This window comes from Etheostoma cragini, chromosome 1, assembly GCF_013103735.1.
Source record: "Etheostoma cragini isolate CJK2018 chromosome 1, CSU_Ecrag_1.0, whole genome shotgun sequence".
NCBI lineage: Eukaryota > Metazoa > Chordata > Actinopteri > Perciformes > Percidae > Etheostoma > Etheostoma cragini.
This window is the reverse complement of record NC_048407.1, coordinates 12647335-12672100: the sequence shown is the minus strand read 5'-3', so window position 1 is coordinate 12672100 and position 24766 is coordinate 12647335. Positions and strand designations below refer to the sequence as shown.

The window sequence follows — 24766 nt, the reverse complement described above, 5'->3', positions numbered from 1 at the left end:
TGTGTTGTGTTTTTATTTTGAGGCACTTGAGTATTTCAGAATCAGAATCAGAATTACTTTATTGATCCCAAAGGGAAACTCTGTGTTGCAGTTGCACAAATAGTGTAAATATCAGAGTGAAATATAAATAAAGAAATATAAGGAGAGTGGATATGTACGGTATTTACATAGTTAAAGGAACGTTATGATACAGGATTTACATAATTAACATAATTAAGGAAAAACTGTTTACTCCACTACATTTATATGACCGCTTTAATTTGTAGTTATTTCCGAAATTAAAATTGTACATTTAAAAACGTGATCATTTTATAAAATATTGATTTAGATTAAACAACACAAAATAAAATAAACCTTATTACACAATAAAATGAATATGATGATATAGTATACCAGTCAAAAGGACACATTTTCCGCATCAGAGAAGTACTTTTACACTTTCACTTCAATGGCGTTGTTGATGCAGAACTTTTATGAGTATTTATTTGTTATAATATTGCTAATTGAGTACATTATCTAAACACTTCTTACATCACTGGTTTTAAGACTCAGTTATGGTCACACATTTATCAGATTGGGGCTTTGGCATTACATAATCCAATAATATAATCTATACATAACACAATCGTATGGGCCTTTCTACAATGCTTTTACTTTTGATACTTTCAGTACATTTTCAGTGAGATTTTCAATGCATGCCTTGTTACATTTTTATTTTTTTTACACTGTTGTATTATTATGTAAAGGATGTGAATACTGCTGTAACAACCACTGATTGAATCAGCAAAAACAAATGCTTGTCATTTGATCTCTTGATTTCAAGTTCAACTATAAATTACAGTTGTGGAAAACAGATATAAAAGACAGATTTTTTTACACTTTCATGACACTTTCCCTACATGAGCTTACTCTTTTCTGTCTGCAAATAATTTAGCTTCCTTCCTGCTAAATGGAACACAGCTCAGGGGTTAGTAACCATAGCAACCAAGCCCCTTGCGGACCGCCATCCCTCTAGAATTCCTCTTCTCCGTAAACAATCTACACATGTGAGGAGGAATACAGAGAGGAATTTTAAAGCAGGCAGCAGTAAATCACTTCTTGCTAAATTATATGCCTTTTTGAAAAAACAAAGGGGGGAGAAAAAAGCGGATTAGTCCTTGGATGTAGCCAAATTGACATCATGACACTGGGCCATTTGTTGTAGCTGTCCTTAAACATGGGGTATGGCATCGGGATGGCTACAAGCTGATGCTCTGTGATCATCTGATCTTTCACAGACACAAGGACCTGGTCGCATGATAGGCTCATGTGCACTGGAGAGACAGTATGCATGTGTTAGTGTGTGATTATGTAATAGGGACTAACCTATGGAAATGCCACATGCTTTTCCAAGAGGGTTTGTCCAAACAAGACCCAGTTTTCCTGTCTGTCAGATATGATGTCAATGACTGTGATTACATTACAAATAACTCCGTCCTTAGCTTTTATTCAGTTTGATTACAGATTAAAATTTTCAATTTTGCTGTGGAGGTGAAACAAAACTCTATAGGACTACTGCGGGGTGAATGTTATCAAAAGTGGCATGGAAATAATGTTTCCACTGCGATGTTGTTTTTTGGTAAGCTAGCTGAGGTGGGGGTCTTGATGTATGGAGTTAGGCAACAGAGCCTCCAGCTAGCTGAGGCCTAGCAGTACGCAGCGGTCTGTCTCCATGCAGGGAGACTTCCCTCACTAACTGACAATGACACATCCAATGCAACTGCAGCTGAGGTTGTGTAACTAGAATAGCCTGACACACACACACAGACACCCTCTTTGGGCAACATACTCCTCTTGTACAGTACACACACACGCACACACGCACACACGCACACACACACACTGCAATGAATCACTCAGCCAAGCATTTGCATCCCGCAAACATCATGCTTGCACTCAACCAGAAGCAAACAAAGTAGGGGAAGTGAGAGAGCATGTAGGCCAGGCAGGCGAGGAGTACAGTTATGGTGTGTATGCCTACGTTATTCTCTCTCTCTCTCAAGCAAAGCAGCAGGGCATAGTGCAGATGCCTGAGTTAAATGCAATGCATTTTGGGTCTTGTAGTTGGTCTAGCTGTGTGATAAAGCAACATCACTGTTAACTGACTCAGTTAGATCATAGAGTATCATTAGGATTTGGTTGATTGGGTTCTATCATATAATCGTTCGTAATGACATTTCTGTTGTCCGATTAATGATTCACAGCAACATGTAAATTAAACATTAAATGCAAATATTTTACTATTTAAAAAAGATACAAAACTTTTTTGTTTTTGTTTCTTTTCCTCAATAGCTAGATAAAGTAGGACGTAAATTGGAGTATTAATTTTGTGTTATTTAAAATTGTCTGTTTGATGTACCTTGTTGACTGATATTTAGATATTTATGTGGTAAAGACTCGGAGTAGGACTTGATAAGCCTATAGGGCTTCTACCTATCCCTTTTGGAACAGGTTGAGAAATGTTCTTAATTTCTTTTTGTTATTTGTTTACATTTTATAATAATATTTTTTCTTTTAACATAGTGAATTATTGAAATTGTTTTATACGGAAGAGGATTAGGGCCACTGGTGTAAAAATTATGTGTTCTGACTTTCTTCTGAGAATTCTGAGATTAATTTCAGAATTCTGAGAATAAAGTCAGAATTTTGACTTTTATCTCAGAATTTAAAAAAAGTCAGTATACTGAGAATAAAGTCAGAATTCTGAGAATAAAGTCAGAACTCACATACATTTTTCCCCAGTGGCCCAAATCCTCTTCCGTAGTTTTACAACTGTGCAGTTCAGGATTTTTTTCCTGATGAACATTACCATTCATAAAAGGAGGATTTACTGCAGGAATGTTGTTAGACCTCATTTGTTTTAGCAAGCTGTAACCGCAAACTGGCAACTGATTCAGATTTGAACTGAGACAATGATGCTGCATTCATGTGGTGTTGGAATAATTGGAAAGATAAGTTCCAAACTGGGAAAATTTACATTAATTCCCTCAACTCACAACAACAGCTTGGCAATTGGGCAAAGGTTTGGTGCGAGACTTGCCGAGTTGACGTTATATTACGCAGAAAATTAGGAAATGTCAACGTAAGGTGGCCATGATTAGTTAGAAAAGTTATTTATTACCCTTATCCCTGATAACTTGTCAAGTAAAGCAATATTTGAGTGATTTTATGGAATGGTCAGATGCAGAAAAGAAAAAAGATGTCTTATTAGTGATAAAAAAATCACTAATATAAAGCTTCAAACTGGAAATAAATACTGGAAGCAGCTATCGTGTTGTTGTCTTGTCGTGCTGAAGAACACACAGAAGAATGACCTCCTAACTCGGGACACAAGACCATCCAAGGAGTCAGTGCACCAAAATGCAAAATAACTGAGACTTGACAAATGTGAACCTATCCTAAAGGCCCAGATCATTTCAGTATTTACTTTGCTTAATTGGTGTACACAGTATTACCAAACACATTTGAAGTGAATCTAGTTTAAGGTGCAACGGGCAAACCTTTTTCTCCTAAATCCAACACTTCAACAATATAGGGTACTGACTCGATGCCAGCACCCAAACTTAAAATATGTGTGCCAATCTGTGAGGATCTCATGAAATCATTTTCATGTAAAGGATGCTGTGATACTAAACACTGAGTCAACGTCCCACAGTGATCAAATGAACTGACAGCAGACACCTTGAATCTTGTAGTCATACTGACAAAGAAACTTTGCATATGAGGTGGATCAGTCACATTGCCAAGACGTGATTTGTTTAATAAGGTCAGGATTTGTGCCGATACTGACCCAGCAAACAACTTAATCCTTTAACCTAATTACAACAAGCCAATTGCCACAGAGTAAACCTGGATACTTTGGGGCCTCTTCAGGGTCTAGGGGACCTGGGGAAAGTTGCCGGGGCCCCCAGACCCCTAAGAGGGCACAATTTCCCGCTTTGCCTGGTTGATAATCCAGTCTTGCAAGTTGCTTAAGCGCTGGAATACTAAATCAAAAGCTTGTGTATGATTTCATAAAACAACCTCAAAAGTCGTTCTCTCACTGTGAGGTGACATTTTCCAGGCTGACAGTTTTCAAACAGTCTGATGTCATGAGATCTCACATGGTTCCTCGGTCTGACCACATCAGAGCCGCTGGATGTCTAAAGTCATCTCCAGCAGGATTCAGGACAGTCTGCAGTCTCCTGCTACTCTCACTGAATACACCTAATGTATTTACATAGTGGAGTGGCCTCTGACCCTATGTCCTGCTCCTAGTGTATCCGGCCCTATAGATCTCCTCCTCCTTCTGCTCTCCTCCAGCCCACCAGCTTCTCTGTCTCACACATACGCACACACTAAACCATACACACTGGAAGAGTGGCTTTCCACTAAAGTGAAAAACAGGAAATTGGATGACATTGTTCGGTGCGGCGACGTCAGCAGTGAAAGATAGAAAGAGTAAACAGCTTTCTCCACCCAAGAGCTGGGACCAGGATGCAGGGAGTCTTGGGATGCCTGCCCTTTCTCATGCATGGCCATTCACTAACAATCTCCAGATCCCTCACTTTGAAATCACTCTTTCCGGCTAACATCTTCTCTCTCCAACTCCCCAATTCTCCTTCAGTTTGTCCCTCCTTAAAACTTTTCCACAAAAGGGTTAAGTAGAGTACTAAATTCAGATCTTATGACACTACAGCAACATTAGCTAAATCAGCATTTCTTCATTAGAAGAAGTCAAAGTGTTACCGTGTGTGTGTGTACGTGTATATGTGTTCCTGTCTAAAATGTGAATCAAATGGAGATGAATCAATGTTCTTCATTAGGTCTCATTAGAAGAGAGCAGCCCCAGACATAAGTGCGGGTGCACATTATGTACCAGACAGACAGACAGACAGACACACTAACTCTCTCACACACTGAGCTACGTGATGGGCTAAATAGCACTGAGTAACACATCAGTCTCACCACACGCTGAGCCACTCAGATAGTAGTGGTAGCTGCCCATGCTGTGTGTGTTACATCAAAGAGAATAATTCACTTTCATATGTGGCCAATTACATTTGCTGCTCACAGATCTGTGCTGAAGCCATCGATAACAATAGGGTTTCAAACCGACAACCAATCAATCAACAGCCTGGCAAACGCTTCAACAAATTCAGTTAAATCAATTTCAGCTAACTTTATATTTAGACCACATATTTTGGATTACTTTTTGAAAGCAAAATGACAACAAAATGCAATAATCATATGTAATATGCTCTACCACATTCCAAATAAAACCATCTCCAAATATGGTGATCCTACATTTTTGTGATCAAGTTCCTTTATTGGTTGAGAAAAATGTAAAACAACAAAACACTAGATTATTGGAAACATGCATCGTCATCAGGGCTGCTTTTCTTGGTCCTTTAAAAGATTACCTTTTAGAAAGTTTTTTTACAGGACAATGATATATTTTGGTATATAAATACATATTTATATAGATATTTTGATGTGATGAGATAAAATCTACATATATTTGTATATAGGACTACAACAGAAACACAAATAGTACTACAAATTTGTGTAAGGTTTACATTTAGTATATTTATTGTCACAATAACAAAAAAATCGGCAGCTATGGAAAGCCAACTACAGAGGAAATGTAAAATATATACTGTTGCCTTCACATGCACTTTGGAATAAGTTGCCATGCACATGTTTAATGTAAATGTGTATGAATGTCACAAAATATGTGACTTCTATAAGTTGATGAAATGGTGATATCTGCTACAAACTTTAAAAAAACTACAAGATTTAGTTTTTTTGTTTTGGATGAACTAATCAGACTCCCCATTATTTTATAATCTTCCAACTCTCTTTGGTTCTTAGCTAAGTGTGAAGTAACAATTTGAAGTTAGAAGTCACAGCTGAATGTGTTAGCATTTTTTAAGTGGCCTCTCAGCAGGGATTTCACATTACTTCTTACATTTCAAAATAATCAAAAGATCAAGAAATAATCAATTGCCAACAATAGGATTGATTTAATCCGCCTGTATAAATGAATACAATAAACCATTGGTTCAGTACACAGTTGCTGTAGGAACCACACACATCGTCAGTGATTAAGCCTAGATTGCAGAAGTCAAGACACTAATACAACTTCCCACGTTAGTAGCACTTCCTCTCCTTCTTCGTCTTCCCTTTATTTTCCCGCACAATGCTTTCTATTGCTCTCTCTAAATGCAGGGCTCACACACAGAAACACTCTTTTACCTGAAGTTTCTTATGTCCACGTTTCGATTCTTTCACATCCGATTCTTTTGTTCCCTGATGTGCAGCACACGCATCTGTGTTTTTTTTCTAATGACTTAACAGCAGTGGAAATGCAAAGCCTAAATTTAACATGTAATATGAATTTTCGATCATCTGGTATTTCTACTTGCTGGTGTCATTATTCTGCGTTTCTTTAATACTGTAGACCAGATAGGACAGGAGGTCCCTAGGGGTTCCTCAGAGTCACTAGAGTGAGGCCTCTAAAGTTTTGAAAGTTTTTTTCAAAAATTCTAATGTCTAAACATAATTCCCACATATTATTTGCAATAAAAATCTCTACTGACGATTGGCATACTGGCCAAAACGTATAGGTAGTCACAAAGATGGCCATGGGGTTCATCCTAAAGAGTCACTGTGCCACATAAAAGATTACTTTTGAAGTCATGCCAACAATTCATATTTTAATAGCTTGGTATTCTATGCATTAAAAAGTTATGTGTTAAGGCTTTAGGTCGTCCTACACGTTAGTGTAGCCATAGTTTAATATACAATACATGTAGTAGGGGGTCCCTGTTCCATCATTCTCTCAGTTAAGAGGTCCTTGGCTTGGTCATCGCGTTTCCATGTAGTTACATAGTTACTGATATGGTCATACCCACTACAACGCTCAATTACCTATTTTTGAAGAGGATATAAACAACAATTTGTTGCTGAAGGCATGGAGGATGAGATACAAATACAAACGGAACTGCTGCTTTATGATTTTCACAAAAGCCTGGCTGAACACAATTATCACTAGCAGCTAACAGCTAGCAGCTAACATCTAGCTAGCTCTAGCTGCTAACCAAGCTACCCACCGGCAAGAACAAGACAGGGTAGGTGAATTAAAACAATGTCTGACTTGAAAACGCATCTTGATGTTATGTAAGGGCCCTGTTCAGGTTGTACAAATGTATTAATTGCATTGTGTGTCTGTTAGGGGCAGAAAGGAACTCTAAAACTTGCCCTGTTACAGCTTGTACACATAGTGTGTTGCCTGCACCGATTCAGGTCAGGAGGTTTTCAACCGAAACTACTCGCATATTCATAGTGATCAAGAGTAACATAAACATTGGAATTCTCCTTTAATGTAATTGCAGTTCATCCTTTTAGAAATACAACTGCAACCGTGTGTATTCTGGCTCTGTCCACATGCTTAATCCATGGTGACCAAGCCAACAGTCAGCCAGGCAGAAGACTTTAGTTGAGTCACTGGCATGGCTGGGGGAAACTAGGCCACTGTGGATCGCTCTCACTCTCTCTCTCTCACTCTCCCTCTAAAAGAAACATTTTTTTCACATTTTAATTTTTTAATGTGCAAAACTAGATTCAACTAAATTTTCTTTTTTAATTCATCTAATATCTCCCAGCAGTTCTTTCTTATTTTTCAATTTGTATCAGATGCAAAGCCATGAGATGAACACCCTTTCCCTTTCTACAAAAATTGTTTGACTGTGTGCACAACAGAACAAAATAAATGGATGTACTAAATTAGTACATTTTATCTTGTTTTACTCTCCTTTATTTTTGTAATCTTTCTGATTGGCGCAACCTATGTATACAAAAATAATTCACTTTTGATCGCTAGTTGTTTTTAGTTGTCTGCTTACATTATTGTTTTCTGTTCGATAAACTGATTGATCATTTTGTCAATAAAATGTCAGAAAATAGTAAAAAGTAACCATGATAACATACCTGAGTATGCAACTTATTGAAACCAAAGTAAAGGAGATGAAATGCGGTTATTTTGAAAGGCAGGAAACAATGAATCAATTTCCCTTGCAAATATGACAATCAATTGTCAAAACTGATCAGCTTTACTACGGCTACATTTCATTTATCATTATTCTTCTTCTTTTAATCGCCTTGTTCTATCAAATGTCATCTTTGCAGATGTGTTATTGTCTTTACCCAAATGCTGTAAAATCAGCACATTTAACTATAGGCACTGAACCTTTTTTCTTTTCTTTTAAATAAGTTTGCAAAGTGCTTTAGAAAAAAAGACAGATCACATAAACAACTGCTGATGAGGACAACCCCCTGGGGCAAATTAACAAAAAAAAAAAAAACATTAAATCTTGGGAAAGATCACAAAATATGACCTCTTTTTAGGGCCGGGAGGTTCCTACTGGGCATCATGACAAAGAACAGATTATGACAAAGATAAAAACCAGAGACAGAAATATGTGCAATAATAATGTATTATCATCAAGCCATGCCCCGAATCCCAAACGATAACAGCGAGTTCCATGACCCCACTGAGGGCCCAGTCCACTAGAAAATAAGAAAGCAAAATAACACTACATATTTAGTCATTGCTTTTTTATATACAGTACATATAGCAATCTAAAGTCTACTGCCTAAGCCTAAACAGAGACACAGATCAACAATCAGCAGCTTTTTTCCTGACTGAGACTTCATATCACATCACAAGATTGACACCCATGTACAGCCAAACATGAAATCACATCTCAAATGCGCCTACCATCAGCTGACAATATACAATGTAAAAAAACTAAAGCATTAGGCTTTATGTATCACATTACTCCTCAATCCTCAAATCAATTTTCTACTTATCCTTTAAGATGCACAAGAGAATCATTATGGCTGTTAGGGCTGAACAATTAATCACAATATTATCAAAATCGCAATATGGACTGTAGTACAATATCCAAGTCGCACGGGAGTGCAATATTTGTTAAAGGCAAAATATGTGTCAAAATACCATTTGGAATTATAAAAAGATTTCCTGGCCTACAAATTGTGTTCTACAGACTTAAGAAAAAGTCTTTGGCTATATATTTTTCCATGCAATGAAAATTATGATGCAAATGACCATTCCTTCTAATACTAAATATCATATCACAATTGCAATATTAGACAAAATATTGCAATAAAACAGCAATTAGATATTTGGCTCATATTGTGCAGCCCTAATAGCTATGTTAGGATTTCCAGGACATTTTTTGTCTTTCAAAATTGATATTTCACAGAGGAAAGTGAATCTTATTTCTGGTGTGTAGTGTTAGGAGTTGCTAACTTAAGCTCTGGTATGTTAAGTTACGGTAATTCAAGGCAAGTTAAAGAAATACTATATGCTGGCTATACATGCTTCTGACACTTGTTGTAGATAGAACACAATCATAGACTTAAAAATAACTACAGAATAATACACAATAAAGAGAGAAACACAGCATGCTAAAGTACTCTTAGTGAAGTATTATAAGCTACTGATGCACACTTCTTTCACATGCTGTCCCAAATACAGCGATCTCTAATCAGTCACGCATTAAAGTGCACACACATGCACACATACAGAACACATTGTTTTTTGTGCAGTGCTTCCAGCGTACGCCCTGACCTTTATTCTGTCTGCAGTGACATCTCTCCTACCTCACTAGATAGTGCGGAAATTGTAGCATACGGGAATGCACATACACACACACACACACACACACACACACACACACACACACACACACACACACACACACACACACACACACACACACACAGAGGGAAGACACCGAGTAACTCACAGGAGACGGAACTTGTCCTGGAATTCAGTCCCAAACGCCCTTGAATGACGTTCGCGGTTTAAAAATACAGAGTTTGCAGAAAATGAATAGGTTACTTCATCCTTGGTGACCTGTCCCCGTTTTACACTTGGCGTTCCACACCTTGCAAGAATCGCCTCAGATATCACACAAAACCCATCAGTAGTTTTTTTTTCTTTCAGTTTAAAAAAAGAAAAAGAAATGGATATTGAAGCCTGTACATACATGTACTGTACACATGGACACACAGATTTTTCACAGAGCTGAGAACAGCTCGTTTTATTCTGCTACTACAGAGACAATTTGTAAAAAAAGTATTTTTCACTCAAATAATATATATTTAAATATAAATCTATTCGGATTATATGTATATGTGTGTGACATCAAAGTACATGCTGTATTCCCTAAGCTTGTGCCGCTGCCTGGGCCTGTGTGCATACCCTGTGTCTATAGTAGTGCGAGTGTGTATGTGTGTGTACGATCTGTGCGTCACTGTGCCAAGGAGAGTAACTGAGGCCTGGAAGTGGAGCAGTTCCTTGTCGACAGGCCAAGTGACGTGGGTAAGAGACTGTGCTCAAAGGCCCTCACACACTCGCCTACAGGGATATGTGAAGACAAGCAGGGGACAGACACACTCGTTAACATGGAGAAAAATCCATACTGTTTGCTATATGCCACATATGAGCAGCGGTAACAGACAAACTATGATGATAAAACTGAGGCTAGGAATTCTGAGGTTTTAATTAAAAATCAGATGAGATTTTAATAACATGTCCTCAACTTTTATGCATCTCCTGTGGCTGTATTGATCTACATTTGTCTTACTTTTCCCAATTCCCTCCTTCAGCTCTTCAAATTACTAGAAGTAACATTGTAGTCAAAGTGTGTCCAGACTATGACACTGACCACTTTTATTATCGGGTTTTTAGGATCCACCAGCAATATGAGCAAAATACACATTTTTACTATTACTGCGAGATCTCCTGAGCCTGTATGGTGATGAAAGGCAGCCTCTAGAAACTAGATAGCAGCAAGCATGAGTGGTTAAAAGGGTGACTCAGCCATTTATCATTGTACATAACATTAGGGGGCATTGTAAGATACAGATTCAAAACAATAATAGTCTAAATCAAAGCAGAAGAGGCAAGACGTCCTGTCAATGAGCCAAACTCCCAAAACACTGTTTCCTACATTTCCCATACTGCAATAGCATCTGTCATTAGATCTTCCCTGCCTCTAAAATGCAACTTCTTTCTAATCCCACAACTTCAATATGTAATGCATGCATATCTAATTATTATTTATTTAAAGTCTCAAGCCCAGTCCACAAACAAACAATTGATGCAGTGCCCCTTTAGAGGAAATATATACACAATATATTTACAACAAATGTGGACAAAGTAAAGATCCACAAGAAGCTGAGCACTTTCTCCAATGTTCACCTTCAAGGTATTTTTGTCCTTATCCAGATTACACTGAAATCCCTATAAGACCTGGAGCAGCCTAAGCCATTCAGGGCTTTGGGGCAGCCCCTTACTAAAACCTCCTCCTCTTCTTCTGCCCCTAGCAGCCTCACCACACTACTCTTATGGAAGGCCCACATGCTGGAATGTGTCACTTTCCCTTTTAATCACTGCCAAATAATGTAGTCTTTATACTCATCTTACCCTTTGCCCCCTTGACTATGAATCCTAAAACTTTTTCTACAAAGTGTCATTTGCACAGCAAACCAGTGGTAGCTATTGATCAGGCAGCGTGTAATCCGCACTCTGCTTCTTCTCCTTAAAATAAAGCAGTAAAGCAAAAGGACAAGCTAAAGGAGCTTGGAAAGTCTACGTTGGACCACTGCCTAGTCAAGTGACACTACAGTGTACTGTAATCTTACCGGGAACCTTTCCATTGCAGTCGGCCACTCCTCCTTCTTAGTCCAGCCAAATACATGACAACAACACAACATGACAAGTGACAAGCTAAATAAAAAGACACCGTCGAGCCTGAATAAGAGATCATTAGCCTACAGTGAGTTTGTTGACTGAGCCATGCCCAACTGTACAATCTTAATAACCTCGCCAGCCCTGGGGCCTAAAGGGAGGATTAAAATTGGCAATACGCCCATGGCGACCGCACCACCCCTGCCCTATCTGCAAGTCTGCAATGCTCCACCTCTCTACAACAGCTTAGATGTTTGTTGAAAATATCAGAAGCGGTTCTCGGAGCTCTTCAGATGGCTGCGAGAACATAAGATAATCATCGGACTCCCCTCCTCTTCACCTGCTAAAACAGGAGCACTGATGTCACTGTTGCATGACGCATCCGTGAGTGACGTGAGCTAGAGCGCTGGCACCTAGACTAGCCTTGATACACACACACACACACACACACGCACACACACCCACACGCACACACACCCACACGCACACACACACACAGTTTAGTATAGTATTAATCGGTAAAACCTGGTTAAATATTGACATCCCTAATACTTTTCAATTATAAACTACTAAAAGCAACTAATTAAAGCAATACACTACAATGTGTGAACACTAAGTCAACTCAACAGCAAAGTTTCATTTAAATATAAATGTACTTTGTCCTGACATATGGATTGAAAATTGTGGGTGGGGGTTGTTGAATTGCAATGAAAAATTAATAAAAACCTTGTCCTAATTATTTTGCAACTCATTCTGTATTGCAGCTACAGTATACTGCCTTACCCAGTATTGTAGATTTTAAAATACCTGACCCCAAACCTAAAAAGCCAGTTGATGTGAGAAGGCATGTTTTTGAGGGATTGTTTTCTGACAAAGGCTTTACATTTTAATCATGAGTCTCAGAGAACGATTTGAAAACACTCAACATGGTTACATCATAAAACAAAGTTAAGGCTTCTGTTTATTGATTATTTGGGCCAGATTGATTATGTGGAAGCTGATTTTGTGCTAAACTTATTTTTGCGAGAATGCTAAATGAAGGAAAATGAGACCAGATTTTTTTTTTAACTCTGCTGACTGTATGTAGACATTTGCTGGAATAATATGAAGAAGAAAATCAGGAAAACCAATACATAAATACATACATTGTGTATTATTTATAACAACATTTCCTCCAGCTACAAGCAGCTATTTACTGCACACAGTAAAAACCGACAACATGCAAAGGAATGTAATCAGGCAGGTGCAACAGGTACAAAAAATGACGCAGGTGCTGTTGAAAGACATGCAGGAATGTTCAACCTATTGATTCACTGCTATTAAAAACTTAAGTATGTTCAATTCATTGTTTCTTGTGTGCATGTGAATTATTTTGAATGGCGCATGTACTTTCATAGTTTCCATTGAAACATTCCTGCTCTCCTGTGGCTTCCAAAATGCCATCTAGATTATGATTCTGACACACTTAACATATCACGCCCAAAGCAATGACTGGCTCAAAAGAAAGCAATGTCCTCACATTACTGAACAATGTAGAAATGGATAAACAAAAGGCCTAAAATCCCCTCATGAAGTCAAAGCCATATATGGAGAGGTGAAGTCTTTCTGACTAATGATATTAATAATGATTCTTTGCACATATAGTAAATATTAAATCAACTTGGTAGAATAAGCAAAAAAATGAGCAGGCCAAAATGTTACACACATTCAGTACATGTACACATTTCTACAGAGAATCTCTGGCCATCATTGAGCTAAGCAACGCAGACAGGCTCACTTCCTGTTGCTGCATCTCAGCTGCAAAATTCATTTGCATCTCACAGCCAAATGATTTGGAGTATTACAAATCCGTTAAGTTAAGTATCCCAACGATATTTTCTTTTGAAAATGGTGAAATAAGCAAGATTTGAAATGTGGAGAGGGAAGAAGACCAAGAGGGGAACTGACCGGACTATAAAGTGTGATGAGAGCTATTGATTAAATTGTTTCACTGACCCCAAATTGTGTCTTGCAACCACACACCCCATAACACAAGAACAATGTGCACCATCTGTGCTCTGCCCCGTAAAAATTGTAAGGGATATCTCAATTGAGGGTACACTAGATCTTCAGAGCATAAAAGGCAGGACACACAGAGTTTTGCGTCATAGCTGCATCCATTAAAACAAGGAAGGAGACAAGCACTGCTGTCTTAATGCGGTATTCAGCAGGTGAATGAGTGCCTTGCGTGTTTACTATAGCCAATAAGCTGCAGGCCTGTTCCCTTAAATCCAGTGAGGCTCTTGTCTGCTCAGCGCTTCTTTGGTGAAGAAAGGCAGTAAAATGAAGTCTAAGCCTCTGGGGTATTTTGGTTCTAAAATAGTTTTAGATCAACTGCCAAATTTTGCGGTGAAATACCCATCAGGTTTATTATGTAATACTAAATCTACCAATTTTTGGGGCTTTGTAAATCTTGCCTCAGGAAAAAGCTTTCAGCATACTGTAATGTGCACAACCCTTCTTTAGTTTATGCTGGCTGCGAGGACAGTGGTGTGACGGAGCGTGAAAATGGCCAAAGTACTCCAGTAACCAGATGCTGTTAACATGACTGTTAGCATTGTTAACACGGTGTGTTGTGCATTTCTGCAGCGGTCCAGAGCAGTAAGGCTCTCCTCCAGGGGAGATTAAATCCTCGCCTATGGACACTGACACTATGCAAGAGAGATGATTTACAGATGAACTCATCCTTTGAAGGAACAATGCTGGTGTGTCCATGGTGTACTTTTCCAAATTCAGCATAGGATTAAGACCTTGAGAGAGATTAATGTTGAGGGACACATGACATCACTTATATTTGAAGGGTGCATTCACACAAAAAAAACATGGAAAATATGGCTGAAACAGTCAATATTTGTGGTGTTGCTAACTGAACACACAGAAGTTTTTACAGACTGCCAAAAGCTTAACAGAAGAGAAGCTAATTGATCACCAAAATCCAGCGAGACGATTGGAAGCATGAGGCCAAAATGTGGATATATAGAAAAATTTTGAGTGAAATCATACAGTAGATAATATATTTTGTAGACTATTTAAGAAATAGTAGTTTATAGATTTTTGGCTATGTGCTTATTTGCTTTCTTGCTAAATGTTAGATGAGAAGGCCAATACCACACGCCTGTCTATACCGTAAATATGAAGCTGGCTTAGTTTATACCATAAATATGAAGCTAGCTTAGCTTTTATCATGAAGAGTGCATACAGGGGAAAACAACTAACCAGGCTCTGTCAAAAAGTAACAAAATCAGCATCTGTTGCTCACTAATTCACGATAATTTAGTTTTTCAAATCTGTAAAAAAGGGTAAAAACAACAGCTGAGGTTTTATGAAGGCAACCTTAAGATTCCAGCAAGTTACTGCACTTGGCAAAGAAATAGTCTGGAACATAACCCCCCGCAGAACCAATAGACAATTAAAGAAATGAACCAACAGATCCCGTTGCTCTGGACGGGGACCAGTGAAGGATATTAGAAGCACTTTTCCCTCCAACTGAGCTTGACGACGCAGATGTGACGTGAGCAACCTGTCTGAATGTTGTAAGTCCTCTGCTAGCTGTGCCAAGAGAAATCTCAATCATTCCCACTCTTGCTTACATAGGCACAGGCTAATTATTGCTAACTAAAGTTAGCTAGTTAACTAGTTAACATTAGTAATTAAACCTAAACAACTAACGTAAGTCCAAACTGTCTGCGTGCTTCTCCAATACGGTGATTTGTCAACTATGCGACAGCAAGTCGCTTGGTTATGACACAATCGTTAGCCCATTTTTACAAAAACGTCCCTTACGGAGCCATTACGTGAGATACAAGGCAATGGTTTGTTTTTATACATTGTCGTGTTTCTTTAAAATCAACTTAAGTTATTAAACGCTTCAGATGTAAAGTTAACGGCTGTCAAAGTTGCGCCAAAATGAATGGCAGTCAATGGGAATGCTAAAGGCGGGTGAGTGCTTTGTAGCATTAAAATGGCGCCATAGGAGCAACGCTTCATGGACGCTCGCTTACTGCCTCGGTAGAACCACATCTTGACGATTTTACACTCTATGGACGAATCGAACAAACAAAAAAATGAATAAGTGATCTTTACGAGGTGCTGGTGGGTGTTCCAAAAATGTCAGACAATTTATTAAATTGCCTTTTGACTGTTCTCTGTATGACTGTTTATTCTACTTATAGTAATAGTAAACAGTATGTCGGAAAATACTAATTTCTAGCCAAATTTTACTGAGCATCTGGTATGTTGTGCGGATAGTTTTTGGTTCAGATGGTCTTCAAGATATTTGTTATATTTGTTTTCTGCCGGGATTGGCGTTATCGCCATTTGTTGCCGCTACTGAAGATTTTTTGATGGGTCTGTATCACATAAAAAAAATATTTTAAAAAGTTACATGACAAATTCAGCCTAAACTAACAGATATAAAAACTCTCTTAATCATAACTAACATATTTGAAATATACATTGGTAGCATGACACCGCGGCCTCTGCAGGTGCTCACAGCTTAAAACGCCTAGGATTTGGGGGAGACAGTCCAGGACAAGCTTAAAAGGCAACCAATGGACCCACTCACATCTACATTCCTGTGAGCTTCTAAAAGAGTACAGAAATCGCTGCTACAAAGTAAACACTTGTAGTGCCTTGTTTTGGAAGAATAGCATTTCCATAATCTCATGAAACTATCACATGCTAACCTTATGATACTAAATTCTTAACCTAGAGGAGGAGCAGAACAAGCGTTGAATGTGGCTTTTTAAGACTATTTAAAAAACAATGGGGGGTTCTGTTTTATAAGCACACGCACCGAACTGACACCTCATACGAGAGCAAGCTCTCGGAGATGAAGAGACCCACTATAAGGTGACAAAGGGATTCATTTTTTTATCCTAATTTGATTTCTACAGATGATCAACGTTCACACTGTCAGTAGTAGAAGACTTTGGCGTCATTACATCAAGGGCTGGAGCAGCTTAATGCTCAGGAAAACGACCAGTGTACTACCGTCATGTTTTCCCTTGAACTCTTGGACATCACAAACAGCTTGTAGGGTGATAAGCTCTAGAACTGCCAATACATCAATCAGTAGACTGTGTGTGCTTCATGGGCCCCATCTTGCCTCCTCTCAACTCCTTCTGCTTGTATCTCAGTGGAGATAAATGACATGGCAAAAAAAAAATCCCCCCCTTACTGTCCCTGCAGACGCTCCAGACAGGAAGAGAAACACAGGTCACACTGCAGCTGACGTTTTGTTTAGATAAAATATAATGTACAGCTAAAGTCATATTTAAAGGCTGTGTTCAAGTATTTTGTAGCGGGTTTTTTATGTCAGTGAATTTAAAAGTAGGAGAAATCCTACAATAACTGTAGAAAAAGAAAATGTTTTCAGTCCTAAAAGAAGTAATAGTTTCAGAACGTTTTGGGAAATGAGCACATTCATTCGCCAAGAGCCAAATTACAAGATAGACACCACTCTTATGTCTGACATTTAAATAGAAGCTACAGCTACCAGCTTAGCATAAAGACTGGAAACAGGGGAAAGTAGCTAGCCTAGCTCTGTTCAAAATTATCCTAACAGCACCTCTAAAGCCAACTAAAAAAACATAATATCTAATTTGGTTGATCTGTACAAAAACTGAAGTGCAAAAACAACAATTCACCATTTTACCTGGACAAACTTTTGATCAGGACCAGTAACCTCTTGCCTGGCAAATATCGCTCTGTAACACAGCAACTTGTTATTTTTACTCTTCAGTTTTTGTAGAGATTAAACAAACAAGATATAGCATGTTAAATTATGAGCTATAGCGATGCTGGTAGCTGGATTTTGTTACCTTTGGACAAAGCCAAGCTAACTGCATCCCCTGTTTCCAGTCTTTACCTCTAAACTAAGCTAACTGGCTGATGGTCTCAGCTAGCTGGTCTCAGCTAGCATTTACTGTACTGAGAGTGGTATCAATCTTCTCATTAAACTCTCGGCAACTAAGATATAAGCAAACAAGCAACATGTCAAACTATTCGTTCAACATGTGTCAATTGGGTGGAGGTTTTGTCGTCAGTGCCTAAAGCACCAAAACTTTGTCCCAGTGGGAATCAAACTGCTAACTGGCAGGGTGCCAGGGGTTTGTGCCATGCCAAGCGAGACCATAAAAGACCATTGTACACATGAACATGACATCCTTGATAGACGTAGATAAGCATAGTCCATCACTTGATCCAATCAGCAGCTGTACGGACAAAGACAACAGCAGGGCCATTGAAGTCAACCGAATGTTAGCATTTCTATGAGTGCACAGAGAGACTGCTCCTATTGTGTATGAAATCATGTGTGATTGTGGCGATAAAAACTTAACTTTGGACCTATAGAGAGTAATATCTAAGAACAAAACTTTTTTTTTTTTTTTTAGAGCAGGAGGAATAGCTCAGAAGGTTTGACAGCCAAATGAAAAAAGGTGATCTATCGAGAGAGAAATAAAAAGAACCAATATCAGTCTCCCTTCTCTCAGCCAGCAGAAAAAGCACAGTGGATTAATTCATCACCATGCTGAGCCTTTGCCCTCCTCTGGAATAAATTACCCAATGACTCTCAACTTAGACTGAGTGAGCGAGCGCGCGCGCACACACACACACACACACACACACACACACACACACACACACACACACACACACACACACACACACACACACACACACACACACACACACACACACACACACACACACACACACACACACACACACACACACACACACACACACACCAAATCGAGAGAGGCTGCCCAGCGGTGTATCATATCTTTACTATACGTCTTTTAAAAGTAAGATACACCACATGAGGTGCTTCAAAAAACTTTTTTTTAAGTTTTGCCGAATAAGCAATAGTTCAGTGTTTCCCCAACTGAGCGTTACGTTTGGAAAAGCAACCTTGTGTGCATTGTCACTTTTGGGGATGGGACAGTTTAATGGGGGAAGTCTGAGGTATGGCTGAGTGATTCCAACCCTTATGTTAATGCATGCAGAGGCTGGAATCATGCAGTAAGCGAGATGGTATTACTCTCCAGATACTTATAAGCGTAGCACGTTTAATTGTCCATTTCCATTTATTGTAAGAAGGTAACGATCAAACTGATTCTAAATTTGCCTTTCAGGGGGAAAGCTGCTTGATTTCCTTTGGTGGGGGCAATCAGATGGGAAAAGTCATGGCCAGATAAATGGTGCTGTGTTTGGCTGAGGTCTTTCTCTGTCTGTTTAGCCATACACACAATCACAAAAAATGGCCACTATCACAAGGACCTTGTACTTGAGCCTTATCATTGCCAGAGCAGCCCAGATGGTAACGTACCCTTGACAAAGACTCACATCACACTCCCAAAATTCTATTGAATTCTTCTCACACTGTAGATGCCTGCACAGTTTTTTTTTCTCTCTCTGTCTAACTCTCATGTAAAAATGTAAGTAAAGATACAATACAGTTTTAACATTTGCTTAATACACCATTGTAATACGCTAAACGTGTGCACTTTACTGTCACTACTGCCGGCTGTGTGTAGATGTGGATGAATGTTATCATCCATTATGGGATAAAATGTGTGTGCTCCCTTCAGAATCACAGCGACACAAGGCAGGGCGCAAACACGCACACAGAGACTAAAAACAACACAAACACATAATTAGATACACAAAATATTTTAGAAGATGTGGATCTACTGTACTTTCTACAAAGGCATAATTTTTATCGATTAAGTGCTGATAATTCCCTAGTCATTTGGTCTAAAAAAAATATCCTATCACATTGGGACATCTCCAGATTGCGTATTTCATCCGACCAACAGTCCAAAACCAACAGATATTCAGTTAACAATCCCAGATGCTTGAACTGTTCAACTAATCAATGAATAACTTATTGTTTCAGGTCAGGATCTGGCACAGCTCCTGTATTCCCAAATGATTCCAAATTAAATGAAAGAATTTAGTGCTTTTTATGACAACGTGGTGCAGAAGGTGGTTCGCGCACACAATTACAGTTCAATCAATGGCCGTTATTGATCTCATATATGCGGGGGGGGGGAATAAACAAGCAGCAGCGGCATACATCACTGAGCCTTGAACGCATCACGGCAAGGGGATGTGAACATGATTTTTGATTTAAAAAACGACTCATGACTTTATATATATGTCCAAAGTTAACCCGGGCCCTCACCGGGGGCGACCACAGAGGACGGTAAAGATGACACCTTAAAAAACAGGGATTAACCACTTCAAGCCAAAGGTGATTTGTATACCATTAGTCTTAACTCAATCAGGAGACTAATTCAATCAAAGGAACAGTGGGTATCTTGACTTGGGGGCATCTGTCAGACTGACTCCTCACTGCATCCTGCAGTGACATTTGGTCACAAAATCCAGCTTGACAGAGGCCCTCAAATAGCCTGCGGTCTGTCAGACAAACGCACACATATTTATGAAAACAACCAACAAACAGACGCATTCATGTGCTATCAAATTCACAAGATCGCACTTTTTTTTTTACATTTTGAGCGTGCGCAGACGCCTGCAGATGTACATGCAAACATTACACTGCGAGCTTCCTTTTATTTAATAATCAATGTGCCAGTGCTCTAGGCTTCTACTTTATTATTCTTCATTTTGAGATGGAATAAGTGTTCTCAACTCAATATTGCTTGAATACTCAGTTTTCTACAAATAGGATGAGGACTTTTTGCCAGCACACATCAAAACCAGGATCTTCCCTTATTGGTTTGCTGCCAAAAAAAAAAAAAAGACATCTTTCTCGCCTCCAAATACACAACTGCCTGTTGATCTGAATAGTAGTGACAGGTTGTTCTTATATGACCTCTGACACAATACAAAAATGCCAAATAATCACAAAAATTATCAGCACCTTGATTAGAAAAACCACTTCAGTCCCTGCATACAAGCAGATGCAGCACATTTGGTTCACCTGTTAGTGTAATTATTCTGTGGTTCAATACACAAAAGCCACTGGGTTTTTTTGCGATGATGTAACACACTGATGGCAAACTTGTTGCTATTATGTCACTCAATCCGTTTCAATACCTGCTCCTATTTTCCATTCAGATATTCCAGTCCAATTTATAAACACTTCCAATTCTGTTTCCAATGTTTCTGTAAATTACTGGTCTCATATAGTGCGTTAAACACAAAGTTTAGAGCTTAATAAGAGAGGACATCCTAATAAAAAGCATAACTGGTAGAAACCTGAAGCAGAGGCCAAAGCTGTGTCAATGGAACCATGGGTGACTACAGAGGCCAGCGCTTTATGCTCCGATTTTAGTTCTCTGAAGTGCATTACTCCAGTTGTACGATCATGTAGATCATGTACGTCTGAAGTGACTGAAAACTGTTACAAAATGTTTGCCTTGTGGTAACTCTTAGACAAAACCCACAACGGGAACAATACGTCAGCTTAGTGTGGAGGCCTGTGACCCCCACAACCTTTAACTAGGTGTGTATCTGGCCTAGTTCCTCTAAATTAATAAAGTAGTCATGTCCAGCATGGAAATTTATGGTTTCAAGTGAGTTCAAATGACAGTCTTGCATGTATTGCGTGGTGGCTTTATTGTATTTTCCAGCTTTTTTTTGTTTCTACTGTATATTATTTAGATTTTTGCCACGACAATGTTAATGTGTTGTTTTCTGTTATGGAAAAAGAGGCCATAACTAAAAAACTTTAAACTGCATGCAACAAACACACACACTCACACTGTGATCCTGAGTCACTGTAAATGTAATAAATGTAGGTTCCCTCACCTTGCAGCTCGGGGGTTTTAGGGGTAGTCTCGAGGCAGGATTTCCTTGATGCTGTGTGGTATTAGTCTGCTGGGGTGAGTGGGAATCCTCGGACTCTTTTCCACTGTGGTAGACCACCCTATCAGAGATATGAATACTTGAAGCACAGCCCATGCTTCAACCCACTTCAGCCTTTTTTCTTTTTGTGCAAGTGCTTTACTTTGAGGCTACCCGAGTGTCATTCGCCCTCTTTTTTTCTTCAAGGTCCACTCTTCCTCTTAAGGTTTTTTATTTTTTTTAAATATGCTATATAGAAATACATAAGCCTATATATATAGGCTATATGTATCATCTAGGCCACAGCAAAGCCGGTTCTCCAATTGCTCTAACACAAGGCATGAATAATGTATCTCTCTATCACCCACCCCCCCACCCCCCCGACCAGGAAGCTGATTTCCTCCCTCTCTTTTTCACATGAAGTTAATTGGAGGTCTTTAATCAAAGCAGCTGTCTTATCCTCGAAAACTTGGATCCCGTTATTCTTCAGCTGGGCTGCTCAGCTCCCCATGGACGTTTTTTTAATCCCTCACTCCGGCTCCAATTCTCGCCTTCTTCGTACCACATCACCATTTTCTCATTTTTCCTCAACTTCACTGTTATCAAGTAGGCCTAACAAACAGACAAACCAGGCAGTCCCCCCGCCAGCTTTATGCAATAGTTTTATCAATTTTTTGTGTCCAAGGTTTCATGTGTAGTCGTCCTCCCCCACCCCGGAGCCATCAAAGATGATGCTTATTTTCTTTCTCTCACACACACTTAAACAATCTGGTTGCACACTTCAGCTCAAGACGCGGGCCATAAACCGGTTCTCACGACACTTTGCTCCAGTCCTGAGCGGTTCATCATCAACAGGCTGAAATATTCACACTGCAGGGTGTTATTCTGGCCAGTCGCTCCGATGTCAAACACCCTCCGTCAAGCATAATGCCATGATGTAGTCCGACAGAACGCTCCATTTATCAGCCCACATTCACCAATTTAGGAAGTGGAGAAATCTTGGTGGATGGCTTGCAAATCTCCATTAAAGGTATCCGCTGCCCGGTTGAGGATGATCCGCCTGATATAAGAGGTCCAAACCCGGGCGCAGTGTGCCACAGTGTCACCAGGCTCCACGATTTTCTTTCATTCTGGATGAAAAAAAAATGGATGTAGAGGCTGTAAGAGTGTAATATGTGGAGGTACCACCTCTGGAGAATGCAATCGCTTGAGAGACACAGAGAGAAAAATCAACCAAAAAAAATCAAAAAAAAAAAAGAAAAGAAACACACACACACACGCACACTCACACACACACACACACACGCACACACACACAAAAAAAAAAAAAAAAAAAAAACACAAGACCGCTCCGTGTCCACAAGTTTCGGATCTGAGATCGGGGACGGCAGGAATATTCACGGTGAACGAGAGCGGAGGTAAGGCAGGACCGAGCTACATAATGCTGAGTTTATGTTTGTCTTTTCTCTGCCTTTTCTGGCGTTTGCCCTTCCAATTCTTCAGCACTGCTTGACAGCGGCACATCCAATAAAAGCACCCGCAAGGATTGACCTACAGCCTTTACTGACGTTAATGCAAATGAGCTCGGCGCAGCTAATCGGCGTCGTGCTCGGCGCCGCTGGGTGGTCCTTCGCTTTCCGTGGGAACTTTGAAAGCAGCAAAAGGGCTCACCGTCTCACACAGACAGACGCTGGGCTAGCTACGGGCAGGCTCTCTCTCGACATTGTTCATGGATTACAAACGCAAACCGAGCGAAAGCTGTTGTTGGTGCAGTTGTTCACGGTTGTATCTCTATTCGACCGCTGCTGAAGAAGTAGGATAGTTCACAGCGGCGGTTAAACGGGTTTGAACCGTCACGCCACGCTCAACCTACGGAATACCAATGGGGCCAAAATGAATAACATGTAACGCCACATTATAAAAATAGATAAATATGTAAAACATACTGAAAAAGATATAAGTTAAAGAAAGTGAGAACAGATTTAGCTAATCTGCATTGGCTCCTAGTGTCTTTAAAGGATTTTAAACTTCTGTTACTTGTTTGAAAGGCTGTTAATAGACTGGTTACTGGTAATTAGGTTACTAATACGTTATCGTTTTATAATCCTTCTTAGATCCTCTGTTGCAGTTTTTAAATACAAACTATCGCACAAATAAGAAAATTGTCAGCTCAACCTTTTTTTTTGCAAGCTCTGTGAATGTTTTTAAATGTGAAGCCTATTTATTCAGCATTACTTTGAACTAACTGTCCCACCTCCTACTTTTGTTTTATTCCTAACTTGTACATGTTTTTTGTTCATTTGATTGCTTGGCTTTATCTCACATTAGTTGCGTTTGTTTAAATGTATTCTCTTGTTTCTTCATTTTATTGTAAAGCACTTTGAGCTACACCCCCTGCATGAAATATGCATTATAAATTAAGTTATTATTATTATTTATTTTATTTTGTATTAATAGACTGTGTAATGCGATATTATGAAATGTTAGTTCAACCTTGACCAAATTGTTGGAGTTAATTCAGAATCAGGTTTATTGCCATTCCTTTTATGTGTTGTTTTCATGGCACATAACAATAAACATAGTAAGAGAAAATAACAAAAGTACTGCAGAAGTCAAGAATACTAAATTGAAAAAAATTACAATAAAAAATATTAAGTGTTTTGAAAATGAAAAAAGGTGTACAGTGTTTCAAACAAAGGGAATGACATGTGCAGAACTTCACTGTATAAAGCAAAAAGAATATGTGATGTACAGAGAATATATTCCAAAAGATGCGGTTAATGTAACACACTAAGTCAGATGTGGAGCTTTTACATTAATGTAAGGTGTAGTGTCCATGAGGTGCAAGGCACTGGGTCCCGGGCATTGTTTATGAGAAGGCAGTCCTGAAGAAACGGTTCTTGTGGCTTCTAATTATCGGGGCTGCAACTGATGATGATTTTAATCCTCACTGAGTTACGTCATTGATTAATTGATTTTATGAATTCAATTATCATTCTTTTTGTCTATGAAATCGCAGGAAATAGTGAATAGTACGCATTACAGATTCCCAGAGTCCAATGTGTTGTCTTAAAATTGTTTGTTTTGTCCAACTAACTGTCCAAA

At 39.1% G+C, this 24766-nt stretch overlaps 1 protein-coding gene across 2 annotated transcripts in view; it reads right to left on the bottom strand.

The window, feature by feature from the left end:
* Window positions 1-22913, bottom strand: part of pde8a (phosphodiesterase 8A) — a 47784-nt gene extending 24871 nt beyond the window's left edge. Inside the window, exon 1 of one of the 2 annotated variants that reach the window (XM_034870926.1) lies at window positions 21626-22913. In XM_034870926.1, coding sequence (XP_034726817.1) covers window positions 21626-21778 — 153 coding nt within the window. In that variant the 5' untranslated portion in view covers window positions 21779-22913. Of the gene's footprint in view, window positions 1-11757; window positions 12023-21625 lie in introns of those variants that run through there. The other variant, XM_034870934.1, reaches the window with a different exon arrangement.
* Window positions 22914-24766: the final 1853 nt, after the last annotated feature.